Source organism: Sander lucioperca, chromosome 23 (assembly GCF_008315115.2).
Source record: "Sander lucioperca isolate FBNREF2018 chromosome 23, SLUC_FBN_1.2, whole genome shotgun sequence".
Taxonomy (NCBI): Eukaryota; Metazoa; Chordata; class Actinopteri; order Perciformes; family Percidae; genus Sander; species Sander lucioperca.
Window position 1 is genome coordinate 15,936,081 of NC_050195.1, and position 16,572 is coordinate 15,952,652.

The 16,572-nt window shown below is 41.8% G+C and overlaps 1 protein-coding gene across 2 annotated transcripts in view; it reads right to left on the bottom strand.

Annotated features, from left to right (window-relative positions):
- cubn (cubilin (intrinsic factor-cobalamin receptor)) overlaps nucleotides 1-16,572 on the bottom strand; it is a 143,487-nt gene that overhangs the window by 48,733 nt on the left and 78,182 nt on the right. For both annotated transcript variants that reach the window (XM_031300163.2, XM_035998238.1), the window contains exons 43-53: nucleotides 15,841-16,009; nucleotides 11,185-11,359; nucleotides 9,962-10,140; nucleotides 8,091-8,300; nucleotides 7,236-7,376; nucleotides 5,388-5,572; nucleotides 4,687-4,858; nucleotides 3,594-3,797; nucleotides 1,225-1,374; nucleotides 1,002-1,123; nucleotides 130-355 (exon numbers count right to left, since the gene is read on the bottom strand). In XM_031300163.2, the coding sequence (XP_031156023.1) occupies nucleotides 130-355; nucleotides 1,002-1,123; nucleotides 1,225-1,374; nucleotides 3,594-3,797; nucleotides 4,687-4,858; nucleotides 5,388-5,572; nucleotides 7,236-7,376; nucleotides 8,091-8,300; nucleotides 9,962-10,140; nucleotides 11,185-11,359; nucleotides 15,841-16,009 (1,933 nt within the window). The remainder of the gene's footprint in view (nucleotides 1-129; nucleotides 356-1,001; nucleotides 1,124-1,224; nucleotides 1,375-3,593; nucleotides 3,798-4,686; nucleotides 4,859-5,387; nucleotides 5,573-7,235; nucleotides 7,377-8,090; nucleotides 8,301-9,961; nucleotides 10,141-11,184; nucleotides 11,360-15,840; nucleotides 16,010-16,572) is intronic.

Sequence of the window (16,572 nt, forward strand, 5' to 3'; positions counted from 1 at the left end):
AGTAATGTATAAATGATCATACAAATATTATGACCGAAAGATTGAGAACACTGATACAGTTGAAGATAATGGTAATAATGATAATGGAGATAATTTTCCTTCACTTATACAGTCTATGCATCAACCCACCTGAGGAATCAGCAGACCAGGAGGCCACAAAGCCTCCTCCGGACACACTATGGTCCGCCAGGAAGACTACAGCGAGCTTGTTGGATCCTGACTGGATGGTTCCTGGAGAGGTGGTCCCACAGTACTGGCCAATAACAGGGGAGCCAGGGGAGCCTCCATTGAAGATGGTGACAGAGTCCCAGCCACATTGAGGGTGAGGCTCCAGGTGGAAGTAGCTGAAGGTTAGCTGTAGTAAGACAGGGGAGTGGAAACCAAGGAATTTATTAACAACGTAGTTGGCTACTGAGCAGTAGGTCCTCAGGTTGAACAACTTCAGCAGAATCTGGACACACAAACAGTGATCTCTGCCTCAGCACACTGATTCTTACGTATTTCAATGGAGTGGATCAATGCCGATCCAGCTGAAGGTAATACTGGGAGGTGAACAGTGGTCAAGGGCCGCTAAACTGACCCAAATTAAATCATGGAACCCCATTTAATAAGATTTTGTCCCAAAAAATAAAGGAAAAAGTCCTAATAGTCTAAGAAAAAAACGCGTAATATTTTGAGAAAAAATTGTAGAAATTCAAGAACAAAAGTCGGAATATTATAGGAACAAAATTGTATTATTTCAAGAAAAAAGTCATCATATTTTAAGAAAAAAAAAGTCTGAATATTTTCCATCTGAAAGGATTTTTGCTTTTAGATGTTCATCACAGAAAATGTTGAAACCAATCACCAAAACAGTCATACATTCTGCCATTGTGTTACTTATGGAAGGAATTATGGTGAAAATAAATGATTTCCCTTTTCCGCCTGCAGACAGTATATCCCTGTTAACTCCCTCCATTCTTTGAGTTCAGTCAAGGCACCGGGCCATGGTGCCGACTCACCGTAATAGTGTGGCCCACTGGGGCCTCGAGCAGCCAAGCACAGCGACTGGGGCTGGGGTAGATGTTGGGGTAGCCAGGACTGGATAACGCCCCTGCATCACCTGTCTGCCAGCCTCCACACTCTGCAGAGAGAGAATGATCCATATAAGGACTTTGCTGATAACAATATGCCTGATGGATTAGACAAAGATAATGCCACATTTAAGCCCTATCTCCGTCTTACCAGAGAACAAGTACTTTGCCTTGAAGCCCAGGTCTCCCTGGGAGGTGTCTGTCTTGAAATGGACCCAGAGCTCTGGGGTGAAGACCACAATGGGAAGGTTGGGGGTGGTCTGCCCACAAAACTTGGCCAACAGCTCCCCATCATTGTCACCTAAGGGAGGGGGTGGAAAGTTTAATAAAAGCAAAACATGAAGACAGATATAATCCATCCATCCATCCATCCATCCATCTATCCATCCATCTATCCATCTTTCCATCCATCCATCCATCCATCCATATATCCAAGCACTCAACTTAAAAGTACGTGTTGGCCGACACGCTTTGGTGTACTTTTAAATGTCTTGCCAAATGAATTAAAGGCCTTTTATTTTCTGTAACCAACCTTAAGTGCCTGGATGTGCTTTTAATTATGACTTTTTGAGTCATAACTCTTCCTCCTCTCAGTAAACAAACGGTCAACTTAACATATTAAAGCTTAAAGCAGCCATATTATGCTCATTTTCAGGTTCATAATTGTATTTTAAGGTTGTACCAGAATAGGTTTACATGGTTTAATTTTCAAAAAACACCATATTTGTGTTGTACTGCACCGCTCTCTCTCACTGCTGCAGATCCTCTTTTCAACTGGTCTCTGTTTTAGCTACAGAGTGAGACCTCTTTTCTTCTTCTTCTTCTTCTGTACTATCTTTGATTGCACTGCACATGCCCAGTAGCTCAGATGTAGATCATGTCAGCTAGCTAGCTCCATAGACAGTAAAAGAAAGGCTGTTTCTACAACTTTGCTCAGTTACAAGGCAGGATTAGCTGGGAGACTTCTAAATGAGGGCGCACATGTAAGTAGTTCTTTTGTAGATTATGGTGAACTTGTGTGTGTTGTAGCAGTGCTTTGCTATTGAGAACGAGGTAGCATGCTAGCGTTAGCATGCTAGCGTTAGCCATAGCGTTAGCATGCTAACGCTACGAGCTAATGGTTGCGGTTAGCCTACTCGTTTCGGCTTGTGACGTCACAAACCGTGCTGATTTTGAACAGCTCACCCAGAGATTGAAGGCAGGACACATTCAGAAACCGTATCTCACTCTAAACAGCATGGGTGGATTTTTTTCAAAGTTTGTATGTGTGTGGAAGCACCAGAGACACAACATAACACCCAAAATCCCAGAAAAAGTGATTTTTTCATAATATGGGCACTTTAAAGAGAAGTGGGATTTGGGAAAAGTCTGACTTAAAGGGGTGATAGAATGCAAAACCGATTTTACCTTGTCATAGTTGAATAATGACAGTTCGGTGGGTAAATAGGACATACATAGAAGCTCAAAATCCCATTGATACCCCTTTACTATGCAAATCTCACATTTTGAAACTGCCGCTGAAAACGGGCAAATCTGAACAAAGCTAAAAGTTGACGTAAGCATCTCAACTCCTAGTCTTTGTCACGCCCCAACATTTGCATAGGCTACACCACTGACGTGAGGTCAGCTTAGTCTTCTGAATCTAGCTAGGTCATGCAGATCTCCAGAGGTCCGCTATTTAATTACTAAATTCACTTCTGAGACTTTTTTATGCGAGAAATCAACTATGTAGAGGTCAAATATGGGTCGTCGAGTAAATATACTCTAGTTATGCCGGCAGCTGGCAGCCAGCCAGCTCCGCGGAGCTCCGTTGAGCCCCGAGCCCCAGTAGTCCAGTAATCGAGAAACGGTGACTTTCACTAGGTATGGAGGTTGCCGTTTTCTCGTCAGACTGTGTGGAGCTCCTAAAGTCCGACACGTCTTACCAAATTTGCAATTAGCCATACATTTTCGTAAAACGGCCCATATTTGAGCTTTATATAGTTGATTTCTCGCATAAAAAAAGTCTCAGAAGTGAATTTAATAACGAAATAGCAGACAAACAATGTATAACTTTGCAGTGTCTGAAATATGAGACCTGCTGTCTAGTCTCCAATGGATGTGTATGTGGTTCGCTCAAACCAATCAGCGCGCAGATCATCTAAATATTCATGAGCATACCATATTTGGAAGAAAAGCTCTTGTTACAAATAGGGCCATATTCACAGGGTAGTTAAGGACCCATAAAACAGCATTCAAGCAATTTTCAGCCCAACCAACGTTACATACCCTATTAGGAGACCTTAAGGAACAGTGTGAAATACCCTATATAATCATTCTATCGCCCCTTTAAAGTCTCTCAGCCTGTCACCCGTATCCCCAGCTTAGGTTTTCAGACAGTGATTTCCAAGAGGGTGGAGATTGATGAACTCAACTGTCAACTTCAAAACACCAACATTGCATACGCTCCAATATTATAGACTACTTTTGAAACACTAGAATGAATGAAATGAAATGCATGTGTCTCTGTGCGGCACTCACCTAAGCGGAACTGGAGGTAGTCTGTGTCACAGGTCTGGTGGTTCTCCAGGTGCAGGTCCTCTATCAGTACCACGATAGAGGAGTTGACGTGCTGTGGGTTCTGGATCAGCCACTCACAGTTGAGGTTGTTGCTGTAGTTGGACACCAGGTAGCCGGGGGACGTGAAGTTCCCGCCCGCTGGGTTGTTCAGGACTCCACCACACTCTGAGGAAAGGCAACATAAAAATGTAGGAGCACAATAAGATATACATGACAATTGGGGTAAATATTACAAACAGTATAACACAATACAATTCAACGGCAGCACAAACTGCATCCTGCATAATTACCATAAAGTTGAATCAACACTTTTCTTTTAAAGTTTCAACAAAAAACTGAACATGTATTGCAGGCTGTTGTATTAGACTGTCTTAGGTAAGATAAGAAAAGATAAGAGACTTTATTGATCCCACACTGGGGAAATTCCCTTGTTACAGCGTTAAATAATCAATCCAAGCTATCTCACATGTATACACATAAAAGCAAGCATGTTAATGAAGTAAATTAAGCTTCTCAATGGCCACAGGGATAAAAGAAGCCATGGCTTGCCTTGTTGTTGTAATAGATAGGCCTGTAACAATTATTACATAATTGTCTAATTGTTAATTTTTTCACATAATTGCGGTGTTTATTAGCTAAGGTCTTAAGGTGTGATTTTGTTTAGATATGCCAAATTGTTGATTTTGTTTAGATATGCCAAAATTTATATAAGTGATTATTGGTCGGACTATATATTTTTATTTCAGTTGTCAGTTGTTGGCACTTGACCCTATACATGGTCATAGCAACAAAAATGACAAGGGGGGAGGGGATATAGTTAGAAAAAATATTATATGATAATAAAGAGGTGTTGTTTACTTCATAGGCTGTGTACTTGTGTTATTACATTATTATTTGTATTATATTATGTTATTACAAAAGATGTATCCTGGAATTCATTCAAAACTTTAATTCGCAATTATTTCTGAGACAATTAATTGTACAGCAACATTTTTATGGATTGAGTTACGGATGAATATGCAGCACTGAGTTTTGGTCGCAGGGAGTATCTAACCTGCAGGCTCCTCAGAGGAGTAGGAAGCCGTGAAGCCGCCGTTGGACACAGAAGCGTCAGAGCGGAACACAACGGTCATGGTGTTGCCGGAGGAGCGCACCTGCGTGCCTGCCGGTACTGAACCGCAGAGTTTCTGCAGGCGCGGGGCATCGGCCGCCAAACCGTTCAGTATCTACAACACACAGAGGTTATCATGTAGACATCAGTATGGGGTACTCCTTTGGAGTTATACTGTAAATGTAGGTGTGTGTTCAGAGTGGGGGTTTAAAGCAAGAGGACTGCACAGAACATTAAGATGTAGTTATAGGTTTAACAGGGATTACAAACAGTCACAATAAAGTAAGACACTATGACATATACAATTACTGGTGATGTCCAAATGATGCAATAAAATATGTCATGTATGTTTTGTGATTTTGTTTGCAATGAGTTTTAAATTTGATTATTTTCCCTAGAATCAATATTTTATAATTTATTTATTTTTTTTTACCAACGATTCACCTAAATATTTTCCATTTTCTATGGTACCGCCGATCGGCAACCATGTATTGTGAACGAATCGAAACAATCGGACAAAGGCATAACATCCCAGCCCTAGTAATTCATTACTACTACAACTCCTGTGGTGACCAACTAGGCGAGCTCACCTGGGAAAAGAAAAGTGATGAAACGTCAAGGAATATTGGCAGAGAAGGACTCACCTCAACGTAGTCATATGCACAGGAAGTCCCAGAATCCTCCAGCCGCAGGTCATCGATGCTGAGCGTGACCCGGCGGCCGGGTGTCACCACCAGCTCCCAGCGACACACCCGGCTGTGGGGGTACAAGTTGGGGTAATTGGGGGAGGAGATAGTTCCTGAGGGAGCATTCAGCTCTCCTCCGCAGACTGAGAGGAAAAGTAAAACAAAGAGAATTTCAACATTTTGTGAGTGAATACATTCATGTATCTCTCTGAGCGTAAAGCAAAATAGACTCAATATTTACGTATTTTTAAGATAATTTTTTAGGCATTTTAGGCCTTTATTACAGTAGATAGGAAAGAGGGAGAGAGGGGAGAATGACATGCAGCAAAGGGCCATGACAAATGAACTCTAACCCTAACTCTAACCATAACCCTAACCATAACTTGTCATGACAAAAACCAAATGACACTTACTAAAAGAAGCATTATATCATAAATGTTTATGACTTGTTTATAATGTTTATGACACGTCATGTCACTTATACCTTCAAGTAAAGTGTAACCAAATGTTTTTTTCAGTTTGATGTGGGATTTGTTTTTAAAATCTAAATATATTTTTTTATTATATTATTTTGTTATTTAAGATTTCTTGTGGTGTAGTGTGTTGCACCTTTGACAAGAGGACACATATGTTGTTTTGCACAGTTCTTATAAATAAAGTAATATTTTTTGCCTGCCACTAAAAATATTAAAAATATTTGTGAGACAGTCGTGAACTCAAATTCATGAATCGTGTTGAATCGTGAGTTGACTGTATCGTTACATCCCCACATATTAAATGTTTATTTATCATAGAATGTGACTATTACATCCAATGGCTAGTAGATTTGCTTCACTCACCAGTCAAAAAAGCAATTGTAATCTATTGAGTGTCTGGTAAAATGTGAACATTCACTAGTAGAGGTGTGACGAGATCTCGTCCCGCGAGACTTCTCGTTGAGGTAAAAATTGTCTCGCGATATCGGTCACAAGTGCAGAGCAGCAGCCAGTAGACGGAGTCTGGCCTGGTTGGTCTTATAATACATCTGGCTTTGAAGATGAGTCTCTTGGACCTCTAAATTAACAGAGAAGACCCCACCCCGGTCGCCAAAGTTGACTCTGAGTTCACTTTTGCAGAGCAGTAGTTGCAGTTGTAAAAAGCTGCCTGTGAAACCCAGCGTTAGTTGCCCCCATTAGAGGGTACGGCCTCTCTCTCTCATTCGCGCCCGACACACACACACACACACACACACACACACACACACACACACACACACACACACACACACACACACACACACACACACACACACACAGACTGTAGCACGCAGTTCAGTGTGGCGCTGACTCGCGCAGATCGCTCTCTTTCTCTGTCTTTTTGTAAATGAGTCGTTAGCACAAAGAAAAACCTAACTTTACTGTTAATGATATTAAACAAAGAGAAATGTTCTCCCCTCGTCTTAAAATGGTCATAGATCAAGACAAAAGCAGCCTACTTCCTTGTTTACTGCTGCAATGAAACGTTTGGTTACACTGTAACCTTGGTTCTCTGAGGAAAGACTATTTTTCCAGTCATATTTATTAATTTAAGTTTTCTTTAAAATAGTGTTAAAATCTCGTCTCGTCTTGTTCTCGTGAACCCAATCTCGTGTCCCGTCCCATGAGCTGAGTGTCTTGTCACACCCCTATTCACTAGCCATTTGACTGGTGGACAAAAAAGTTAATTTTGAACCCTGACTGCACGTGTAAGTATCATGTTGATGCAATGTAGTTTGTGATTGTGCAACAAAACAATCCTTTTATAATAATCTCTTGGAAACGATCGTACCTTCAACGCTGGCTTCAAATGTCAGACTGAAGCCAGGCGCATTGGCGCTGGTGTCGCTGACAAACCTGACGTAGGCGAAGCTGTCAGACGTGTCCATGGAAGCTGGAAGGGTACTGCCACAGTGTCGGCCGAGGAGGCGCCCTACAAAACACAGAACAACTCAGGAAATGCATCTGACAGTGGGGACTTGCATCTTTGCATCGCGTCATGGCTTTTGTACAGTCCTTTCTTCTATTCATTTATTGCCTTTTCATTTCATTCACATAAATACATACATACAAAAAATAACTTATGCTGTGAAATAAACATACTCTATGACAAGCGACAATATGAGTGCTACTTCAAAAGCACTGAAGTAAATGTAATAGACATCAAAGAAAAGCCAAAGGCACTCGTCTTCAGCAAAAAAGTAAAATGCCTTCAATTCATTTAAGTTTGAAACCAACTTCAACGCGTTTCGGCGTCCATCATTCTTGGACGTTGGAGTTGGGTTTTTTTAAACTTAGTCTATTGAGAATGTGCCAGATGAATTAAAGGTATTTTAAATGTGTCCTTGATGTCTATTGGATTTATTCTTTTGTTCACTAACACTAGTTCCAAAAAGTTCTCCAGTTCTACATTGCTAGATGTGTTCGGCTGAATGGGGAATGGTTTTCTTTTAGATCGTGTCTATTCGCCACAAACAGACAATGCACTAGTTACACTGACGTAAGCAAGCAACCAACACACACAGAGGGTGTGTGAGTGAAACATTTTCAATGGATGCATCTTTGTGAAGCAACTCTAAAACTCAGACAATCATGCTTTTATTTTTTAATTGTACAGTGATTGTAAGTGATCCTGTTGTTTTCTCACCTGAGGCATTGTACTCTCTGATCTCCACATAGTCGGCAGAGCATCCTGAAGAGGTCTGCAGGCTGAAGTTCCCGTAACTGAGGGTGAGGTAGTGGCCCGTGGGCCCCTCCAGGTACCACTCACAGCTGGAGCTGTCGGGATAGTTGGATCCTGGGAAGCCAGGGCTGCGGATCGTCCCCCGCTGACCTATGTAGGTGCCTCCACATGTTGCTGCGAGGGGTTGGAGGTAGGGTCAGAAGTGTTCTTTTTCCTTTAAAATCCTGATATGAATACTAAAACTCATTTTCACTGTATCTAAATAACCATCAGTTTCCTATTTTGTTGAGAGGAAAATGAGTACAATCTAGCCAGGCATTGCCAGACTAATTTGCAAATGTGTATTTTCTCAGTTCATTTTCAATTTCCAAAGGACGTTATCAACGGTGCAAACTAAAATGCCTTTGGATACAATTAAAAAGACCTACAACCAATCGGAGCAATGAAGCAAGTTGGGGCGGTGCTTGGTCCGTTTTGAAGAAGGAGGGTAAGGGTTAGGGTTAACCCATGGCGGCTGGGTCACAAACTTTCTTAAATTACAGCTACACTAAAATGTGTTTTTAAAAACATTTGAGGCGTGAAATGGGTAAAACAGTAACAGGATCTTGAATCATATTTGATCAGCACCGTCTAGTTTGACGGTTTGATCTGCGTTTCGTGAGCTTAGTGTGTTGTGCTAGACGGTTACGTTCCGTAACTGCGTTCAAGCATGCCGCTCCTTAGTCAGTCATCTGTCTTAAACCCGCCATGTGAGATAAACGGTTGTGATTGGTCCGCCCAGGTTCTATTCGGCTAGAAACCTGTTTGAATGGGAGGGGGGCCAGACATTTTTGATGGGCAATGGAGGCTTTATGACGCTTGGTGAACCATTTTCTTTATCTCCTGAGCCCATTAGATGGCGCTCTCTGTTCAACAAAGGGTTGAAAGCACAATGAATTGCCATTGAGCCTTTTCCTTTAAAGGAACACGGCAACTTATTGGGAATTTAGCTTATTCACCGTAACCCCGAGAGTTAGACAAGTCGATACATACCCTTCTCATCTCCGTGCGTGTTGTAAGGCTGTCTGAAGGTTCCAGCAGCATCAGGCCAGCACAGAACATGCAGGTGAATGGTTCCAGTAATCCTACTGCTCCGAATAAGTGACAAAATAACGCCAACATGTTCCTATTTACATGTTGTGATTTGTAGAGTCACAGCGTGTACAAAAAAACAACGTAACATGAGACACAGCTATCTTCTAACCGTAAACAAACCGGGAACTATATTCTCAGGCGGAAGAATATAGTACTTGGGCGGAATGATTTGCTTTGCAGCAAGCCTGTCTGTGAATATAGTTCCCGGTTTGTTTACGGTTAGAAGATGGCTGTGTCTCATGTTACGTTGTTTTTTGTACACGCTGCCAATAAGTCGGCGTGTTCCATTAAACCAAGAGCGCCATATAGTGGGCTTAGAAAATAAATAAAATGGTTCACGAAGCTTCATGAGGCTTCATTGGGCCGTCACTACTGGAAGTATGTGCCAGAGCAAATGAAACATGAGCTGGTAGATTATACTAAAACCGGTAGTCAAACCTCTGATTTGAAAAGTCTCTCTCGTTTCTCTCTCGTTGACACCACATTATCACAAAAAGAAATGGTAGCAGCAAACACAACAAAGTCTGAAACTGACATCAAGTGGCTCAAAGTGCAGGTGAGTATGTGTATCGATATGTACCGATATAGGACATGATGTGTGTTTGTTAGGTCTGAGCCAATGTCATATGTCATAATAAGAACTGGATCCAAATTCAAAAAACTAAAGCCCTGGATTTGGAAAATGGTTTTGATTTGCCTACCTATGGAGTACTTTGCCTTGAAGCCTTTGTGCGTGATACTGGTGTCAGTACGAAACCTGAGCAGCATGGAGGAACCCGTTGAATGCTGGCTAGATGGCCGGGTGTTGCCACAGAGGCGGGAAATGAAGCCAGAGTTGGAGGTCGAGCCATCACGCAGCTCCAAGTAGTCATAGGCACAGCTGAGAAACACATGAAAGGAAACATGAAAACATGTCGTAGGGCGCTTTCACACCTAAAGTTAATGGACTCGGTGCGATTCAGGGGTGAAGTTGCAACATTGTTGTATTTTTTATTCAGTTCAGTTTGCTTTCACACTGCACTTTATCAAACACACCAAACACTGTAAACACACGTCACGCGATCGAGACGGTCACACGTTTATTGGACAGAATATCCGAAACTCGCAGACACTTCTGCTCTCAGAAATAATGGAGCCACCAGAGAGACATAGTACTAAGTCTCACACTTCATCAGCTCTCCGTTACCATCATCAAACGTACACTGCATGCAGGGTTCAAAATTAGCACCATCTACTAACCAAGTGCTGGTAAAATATGCAATTTGGACAGAATATCCAAAACTCGCCGACACTTCTGCTCTCAGAAATAATAGAGCAACACCACATTTTAACGTCTTGGGTTTTCTGGTTCTGCTTTAGTGTTTCTAATATTTTAGAAGAAGGTGAACAATGAGCAGCTGACAGACAGTGGAGAGAGATGATGATGTCACACAGACGACCAGCGATGTGTGGTCATATTAGGTTATGGATCTGAAAGTTATCATCCTTTAAATCATATATAAGTCCGTAAATTGTGTGCAAGGTTGAAATTGCAGGCTAGTAAATGCTCTGTTTTTGGTTCACTTCCTGTTTTTGGGTCGGATCGCGTTCACACCTGAAGTGAACTGAACTCTAGTTCAGAAAAAAATCTGAACCAAGCAACAAAAACGGCAGAAAAAGCAACTAAAACTCCCCCCCGCCCCACACACACACACCCCACCGCTGTAAATTACGCCTATGAGCCCTAGTGATGGTAATTTTCTTTTGGAGGGTGTCGAGTACGAACGAATATCACTGACATGAAAGTTTAGAAAAGAAAAGCCAATAAAAAAGGCAGTTCAGTTTACAAATACTGTACACACTAAACATGCATGACACTGAATTAAAGCAAATGAAAGTGTAAAAATAACCAAACAACAGGCTGGATAGAAAGTAGCAGCTGTACCTGGCTGTGGTTTCAATGTAGAATTCATCCTCAAAGTCTATTTGGACAGCCTCTCCATTGGGCACAGTGATGACCCAGATACAGTCAATGTTTTGGGGGTAGTTCTGAGGATAGTTGGGTGAAGTGATGTACCCTGGAGGATCATTATCATTCAGCTCAATGAAGCCTCCACACGCTGCAGAAAGAGAGAAAGAACAACACTGTGTTCTTGGACCACTTATAGACCAGCAGCACTCATTGCATGTCCATAACCTCCCATGCTTGATAGCAAATACATCCATCCATTAGGCCAATTCAATTTTAATAAGTTTATTAGTGACACCAGGATCTTTAAAGTAGTATCACTGGTATAGAAACAAATAGTTTCAAGTCACTTACTAGTCACGTACCTAAGTCGGGCAGCACCCAGTGATGCAAAAATGTCATAATCATTTCATTTTACTACATTAAATAAATGTAATCAAATTTCAGGTCATGACCTACCCCATCTGAGGGTTGTCCCCCCTTAAAAATATCATTAAAAACCAAACTGTGTGTTGTTAATAATGATAGATACTTAAAATGATTGTGTAAGTAGTAAAACAATACAAATGCAAATGCAAACGTGGCAAATTGTTTTACTTTAGAAACATTTTAAGTGCCCCCTCCCTTCCCTCAAAGTGGTTTGGTGCACTGCCTGCTTTCCCCCTTCACGTCTCTTTTAGTGACCGTTACAGTTGAGTTTAGCTGACAAAAGGTGCCATGGTATATGTGTGTATTATGTCTGTGTATTCCGATTTGTTCGACTTTGGTTGAGTTATGTTATTACTCGAATTGCGGCAATCAAGCGTTAAGGGTTTTGAACAGGGCTGGCTATTGCCAAGGATTTTCCAAAACGATTCGATTCAGATTCACAAGGTCCCAATTCAATTACACATCCGATCCAATTCACTATCAATTAGGTTAGGGAAATTTCAGTTATGATACCAATTTTGCTCAGATATAGCAGAGATTCTCTTAGGCCTGATGGTGCCTTCAATGGTGCAGCTTCCGCCATTTTTACTATTCTCACGCAGCCCACAGCCTAGCATGTTCAACAAGATCTCGTTAATGGGGTTAAAGCTTCACGCGTCCGTGCGATAGTATGCTCCCCAGGAAGTGCGCCGGGCCTTAAAGCAAATTGAACATAGTGGCCATTGGACAGTGGAATTGAAACTCCCGGCCTGTCATATGATGCACGTATACATCTACATGGCATATATTAAAAGATCAATTTTCTGGATTGCATTAATCATCGTCACTGCTAGGCCATGAACTACTACAACTGCTATTTCTAGTCATAGTTCCATTATCTTTATTGTTACAATAACTGCCACTGTTCATCACACCCCCATCCGGCACCGTCAGACACCGCCCACCAAGAGCCTGGGTCTGTCCGAGGTTTCTCCCTAAAAGGAAGATTTTTCCTCGCCACTAAATGCTTGCTCTTGGGGGAACTACTGGAATTGTTGGGACTTTGTAAATTATAGAGTGTGGTCTAGACCTACTCTATCTGTAAAGTGTCTTGAGACACTGGCTGAAACCAGGTGATGACAGCGCCTTCTCGGAGCTCCTCCCCCCCAGCTGTTCTTTCCTCAACTCGCCCAGAGTGTCAGGTCGAGGTGGTGGGCTGGCCACTCTCTTCAAAGATGAGTACAGATGCAGGTTGTTACCTGCACTCATTTATAATAGCTTTGAGCTTCAGCTGTTTGTGGCTGACCTGGATTCTCCTGTGTTGTGTGCAGTTGTTTATCGCCCACCAAAACTCAACAAGGATTTTATATGTGAGTTTTCTGAGTTTTTAGCTGATGTGGTTCCTAAATATGACAAGCTTCTGGTTTGTGGGGATTTCAATATCCATGTGTGTTGTCCCTCAAACCCACTTGCTCATGATTTTAAAACACTTTTGAACTCTTTTGGCCTTAATCAATGTGTGGAAGGGCCGACACACCATCTAGGCCACACCTTGGATCTCATCATTTCCTACGGGTTTTCAGTTTCTCCTCATCGGATTAAATCTATTAAACCTAAGGCAGACCCCTGGCTAAATGATACCACAAGGGCCCTTAGGCAACACTGCAGAAAAGCTGAACGAAGATGGAAGAAGGACAATTTACATGTATCACTGGGTTTACTAAGGGACAGTCTAGCAGCATACCAGAAGGCTGTGAAGGTGGCAAAGATGCACCATCTCTCTTCCGTCATAGCTAGCAGCTGCCATGAACCTAGAGTGTTATTTAATACTATTAACTCTGTTGTAAATCCATGCACCTCTGCTCCGACAGATGTTTCAATCAGTACATGTGAGAAATTTCTCTGTTATTTTATCAACAAAGTAGCATCTGTCAGGAAAAATGCCAGTGCTAATTTTAAAGTGTTTGTACCTGCTTCTCCTGCACACTTAGCTGTGTTTGAGGAATTTAAACCACTTTCACTGACGTTACTTAGTGAGGTTGTACAACAAATGAAACCCACTAATGGTCCCCTAGACATTGTTCCCGCCAGAATGGTGAAGGAGGTTTTTAATAGCACCATTGGGTCGAGTCTTCTTACTTTCTTTAATTCTTGTCTTAGTTTAGGTTCTGTCCCAGCTGCCTTCAAACATGCTGTGGTCAGGCCCCTACTTAAGAAGCCTAATCTTGACCCCACAGTGTTGTCAAATTTTAGACCAGTCTCTCATCTGCCTTTTCTTTCTAAGGTTTTGGAAAAAGCTGTTTTCATACAGTTACAAGCCTTTCTACAGCAGAACTCTGTGTTTGAAAAATTTCAATCTGGTTTCAGATCACGCCACAGTACTGAGTCTGCACTGTTGAGAGTACATAATGACATTGCCTTGTCTGTAGATGCCGGGAATCCTACTGTTTTAGCGCTCTTGGACCTCACAGCGGATTTTGACACTGTGGACCATGCAGTCCTCCTCTCTCGCCTTGAGCATTGTGTAGGCATCAGAGGCACGGCACTTGAAGGTTTAGCTCCTATTTGGCTAATAGGAGCTTTTCTATCATGATTGGTGACCTCTTCTCGTCAGCTGCTCCTCTCTCGTGTGGGGTTCCCCAGGGCTCAATTCTTGGCCCCATTCTGTTCTCTTTATATATGCTGCCTTTAGGGGCTATTATAGGAAAGCATAAACTGTCATTTCATTGTTACGCAGATGATTTGCAAATCTATTTGCCTATTAAAGCAAATGACAGTGTCGCACTAAACTCCCTGCTTAGTTGCAACACTGATATTAAGCTGTGGCTTTCAGAAAACTTTCTTAATTTGAATGAAGATAAAACGGAGTGTATTATTTTCAGTACTTCAGGCACGCAAAATGGTCCAGTTTTGAGTTTGGGAGCTATAGCATCCTACACTAGGTCAGCTGTCAAAAATTTGGGGGTTACTTTTGATTGCAGCATGAAATTTGACAAGCAGATCAGTGATGTTGTTAGAATGAGCTTTTTCCAGCTTCGTCTCCTGGCTAAAGTTAAGCCTTTCCTCAACAGGCACGATCTAGAAAAGGCAATTCATGCCTTTATTAGTTCTAGGTTGGATTATTGTAATGCTCTTTACGTTGGTCTGAATCAGACCTCCATCGCATGTCTTCAACTTGTGCAAAATGCAGCTGCTCGCTTTTTAACAAACACATCTAGACGTGCACATATCACTCCTGTTCTCTACACCCTTCATTGGCTCCCTGTGCGTTTTAGAATCGATTTTAAGATTTTATTGTTTGCTTTCAAGGCCTTAAATGGTCTGGCCCCGGAGTATTTGTCCGAAATTTTAACTTTGCGGGAGCACAACCGGTCATTGCGGTCTTCAAACCAGCGACTTTCAGAAGTGCCAAGGTCTAGATATAAACGGTGGGGTGACCAGGCTTTTGCAGTTGCTGCTCCGAGACTCTGGAACAAGTTACCCCCTGATATCCGCACTATTACAGATGTAGCTCTTTTTAGGTCCAAACTTAAAACGCATCTGTTTAGTCAGGCTTTTAATACGTAGCAGTGGTGTGACGATTTCATTCTTCTGTTTCTCTGTAACTATTTCTGATTTTACATGTTCTTTCTTTATATTGTATGATATGTGTTTTTATTCTTGGTTTCGATGTTAAGCACTTTGGATACCTGCTGGTTGCTGTAAAGTGCTATATAAATAAAGTTTGATTGATTGATTGATTGATTGATTGATTGATTGAGATAACTCTTGTTATGATTTGATACTATAAATACAATTGAATTGAAATTAATTTAATTAAATTGAATTGAATCACTCAAACAAAGATCGATTTTAATTGGAGAATCGATTGAGTTAAGCAAGCCCTGATTTAAAAGTACCTTAACTGCCTTTATGAGCTATGGGTCAACAGCCCACAGCCCACTCCACTGTGTGTTCTAGTGTCCTCTTTTTTCATTACACATCTTGCTCAATTTATGTAGAAGCCCACCAGAAAACCTGCTGGTATTGTAAGTCCATCATACCATTTTCCATTCAACAGCCTTATTTGTAACAATCAACAATAGTTACACTGTTGTCATTCCATGGCCAAAGTCATTGATAACCTAATGGCATAAATGACACTGCTGAACGAACAGCAACCATGTTGATATTGATGACTCCTATTGCTGAAGGAGAACATAGAAAACAGCGTGGTGGTTGTACCCTGACTGTGGGCTTCGAAGGTCAGCTTGAAGCCGCTGGCCTCGTTGGTGGCGTCGGATGAAAAGTGAATGAACAGGTGGTTGTCAGTAGTCTGGAGGAGGGACGGCACACTAGCACCACAGAGACGCCCCCCCAGTGGTGGAGACGAACCATCTGGACCGTTCCGGAGCTGTGGAGACAGCAGCGAGTCAATAACAACTGTGAGTAATGGAGAAATAAATAATAATTTACCAACGGCTCATTAATAGTGCTTCCAAAACCTCACACACAGATAAGTAAAACCTACAAGAAAAGAACAAAGTTGTTGTACCTGAGTAGTTTTACAAAAAGAAGTTACAACAGATTTTTTTTATTTATTTTTTTTATTAGCATTTATTATGATCCACTTTTCATAATCTACTGTTTCAAACCAGGGGTAGATGCATAGGCTGTATAAGTGAAGCCAAAACATCTGGATCGCCCCCTGGTGGCTGGCTGCAGTTTAGATAATAAACCCCGGCCCCTCTATGTTACTGGATGGGTAGTCTATATACACGTTCCACTTGATTGCTCCAGTGCTGCTGGAAATTCGACTGGGTGTCCCTCATTTTCGGCCGGATGTCCATTACCTTCCTCTTTCTTTGTGTTGGCATTCTAAACTCCGGTGGATTTATGAGGACTATGGTTAACTGCTCCTCAGATCTCTGCAGGGTAAATCCAGACAGCTAGCTAGACTATCTGTCCAATCTGAGT